We start from the raw sequence: 2,763 nt of genomic DNA, 5'->3' as shown, positions 1-2,763 counted from the left end.
TCCACCCTGCACCAATATGATGTGAAACATCATCGTTGATATCCCCATCTTTCTGTATAATAGACCCAAGATACTTGAAGCTTCTTTTCTTTTGAATGGCCTGGGTACCAAGCCTTACTTCCCCGCTAGCCTCACGCGGCAGGCCACTGAAACTGCACTACAAGTATTCTGTCTTGGTCCTACTCAATTTAAATCCTTTAGATTCCAATGTCTGTCTCCATCCCTCCAGCTTGTCATTAATTCCATTGCGAGTCTCGTCAATCAGGACTATGTCATCTGCAAACAACATACACCAAGGCACCTCACCTGGTATTTGTCTCGTCAATTGATCCATCACTAGGGCGAATAAAAATGGTCTAAGAGCTAATCCCTAGTGCAACCCCATCGTAACAAGAAAGTGCTCTAAGTCTCTTCCTACCATCCTTACCCTGGTCTTAGCTCCATCATACATGTCTTTAATCGCTCTAATGTATGCCACTGGTATACCTTTCACCTCCAAGCATCTCCATAGGACCTCTCTTGGCACTTTGTCATAGGTCTTTTTTAGGTCAATGAATATCATGTGTAAGTCCCTCTTCCGCTCCCTATACTGCTCCACTAATCTCCTTACAAAATGAATGACTTCTGTAGTCGAGCACCCCAGCATGAATTCAAATTGGTTCTCTAAAATAGACACACTTTTCATCATCCTCATTTCCATCACCCTTTCCCACACTTTCATAGTGTGACTTAGTAGCTTGATACCTCTATAGTTGTTGCAGCTTTGAATGTCTCCCTTGTTTTTGTACACGGGAATCATTGTACTCTACCTCCATTCTTCTGTCATATTTGATGTCTTGAAAATGACATTAAACAATGCAGTCAGCCACTCCAATCCTCCCGTACCTGTATTCTTCCAAAATTCCCTAAGGATCTCATCAGGTCCGATCGCTCTTCCCCTGGACATCCTACGAACAGCTCTCTTAACCTCCTCAACCTTTATTCTCCTACAATGCCCAAAGTCACGACGCCTATCCAAGTGATCCAAGTCTCCCAACATAAAGTCTTTGTCCCCTCATCCGTTCAAGAGTTTGTGAAACTATGACTGCCATCTCTGTCTAATGCGGGATTCTTATACCAGTACTTGACCATCCTCGTCCTTGTTGTACTTCACTTGATCCAAGTCATGTGCATTTCTCTCTCTTGCCTTGGTGAGCTTAAATAGTTTATTATCCCCACCTTTGTCCTCTAGTTCTGCATAAAGGCATTTAAAGGCAATCGTTTTAGCCATCGAAACTGCCATCTTCGCCTCCTTATTCGCCATCTTATACTATTTCCTATTCGTTCGCTTCTTTCCATCATCCTAGATATCTACCAACTTTATATATGGCTACTTTTTTGCTTCTACCTTTTCTTGGACTTCTCCATTCCACCAATCCCCTCGATGCCCACCATAGCGGCCTCGTGAGACCCTCAGTACCTCTCTAGTTGTTTCCCTAATGCAGCTGGCCGTCCTATCTCAAATACTGCTCGCATCCCCTTTATTGTCCCACACCCCCATAACCATTAGCTTCTCCCCCATATATAGGGCACTAAACGGAGTCAAACTACCCTACTTAATCCTCGGTCGGTCATCCATGACCCTCTTCTTCTTCTTCCTTCTTATCTCCAAGTCCATGACCAATACCTTATGTTGGGTCGTAAGATTCTCACTTGGTATGACCTTGCAGTCCTTACAGAGGCTTTTATCATCTTTTCTAAGGAGCAAAAAGTCTATTTGCATCACCGCCCTCGAGCTACGAAAGGTTATCAAGTTCTCCTCCTTCTTTGGGAAACTCAAGTTGGCCACCATTAATCCAAAAGCTTTAGCGAAATCCAGGAGTGAGGCTCCTCCACCATTCCTGCACCCAAAGCCAAATCCTCCATGTACCTCATCATAGCCCATCGAAACAGACCCGATATGCCCATTGAAATCTCCTCTTATGAATAGCTTCTCAGTATGCGGTATACTGACCACTACTTCGTCCAAGTCCTCCCAAAAATGCCTTTTTATCTCTTCGTCCAACCCTACTTGTGGCGCGTAGGCATTAATAATGTTCAAGGTGAGCCCACTAATGAATAACTTAATCGTCATCATCCTATTATTGATCCTCCTAACCTTTACCACCTGATCTCTAAGCTCGCAATCTACTAAGATCCTTACTCCATTCCTATACCTCGACTTGCCTGAGAACCAAAGTTTGTACCTGTCCACCTTCTTAGCTTTAGGTCCTACCCATTTAGTCTTTTGGACGCAAGCTATATTAATCTTCCTCTTCTTAAGAATCTTAACTAACTCTATGGACTTTCCCGATAAAGTTCCAATATTCCAAGACCCTACTCTCAATCTAGAAGCTCCCTCAACCACCTTAGCCCCCTAACCCTGGCCCTCGATCCCAACCGAGAACATGACCCTAGTCTACCATCGCTCACTAAAGCCAGAAAAGCAGGTATACGCTAGTGAAAGGATAATCTAAGATAAATGAAGGATCAATAGTAGAGCACAAGTTAGCAATAATCTAATAGCAGTGAGATAGGTATTTAATTAGGCAGAGCAAGCAAAATTATAAGGCTAAAATACAGGAAATGGGCTATTGGAGGTACCAACTCCAAGTATATAAAACCTGTTCACTCGCCGAAAACACTGTTCACCGCCAGGAACTGCCAAAATACCTGTGCAGAAAAACTGATTGAAAACCTACTGGTGGGGGATTTCCGGTCGTAGGCAAAGAGGAAAAGGAGGAG

At 43.6% G+C, this 2,763-nt stretch overlaps 1 protein-coding gene across 1 annotated transcript; it reads right to left on the bottom strand.

Annotated features, from left to right (window-relative positions):
* Positions 1-1,591: 1,591 nt before the first annotated feature.
* LOC129891411 (uncharacterized) lies at positions 1,592-2,113 on the bottom strand. The gene has a single exon (XM_055966771.1). It carries the CDS (start codon positions 2,111-2,113, stop codon positions 1,592-1,594), a length of 522 nt encoding a protein of 173 aa, XP_055822746.1.
* Between the last annotated feature and the right edge of the window lie 650 nt (positions 2,114-2,763).

This window comes from Solanum dulcamara, chromosome 1, assembly GCF_947179165.1.
Source record: "Solanum dulcamara chromosome 1, daSolDulc1.2, whole genome shotgun sequence".
Classification (NCBI taxonomy): domain Eukaryota; kingdom Viridiplantae; phylum Streptophyta; class Magnoliopsida; order Solanales; family Solanaceae; genus Solanum; species Solanum dulcamara.
Note: the sequence above shows the minus strand (reverse complement) of the source record. Positions and strands in the feature narration are given on the sequence as shown.

Excerpts from the sequence above, each read along its gene's own strand:
- LOC129891411 (XM_055966771.1), bottom strand. The coding sequence starts at position 2,113 with ATGACGATTAAGTTATTCATTAGTGGGCTCACCTTGAACATTATTAAT.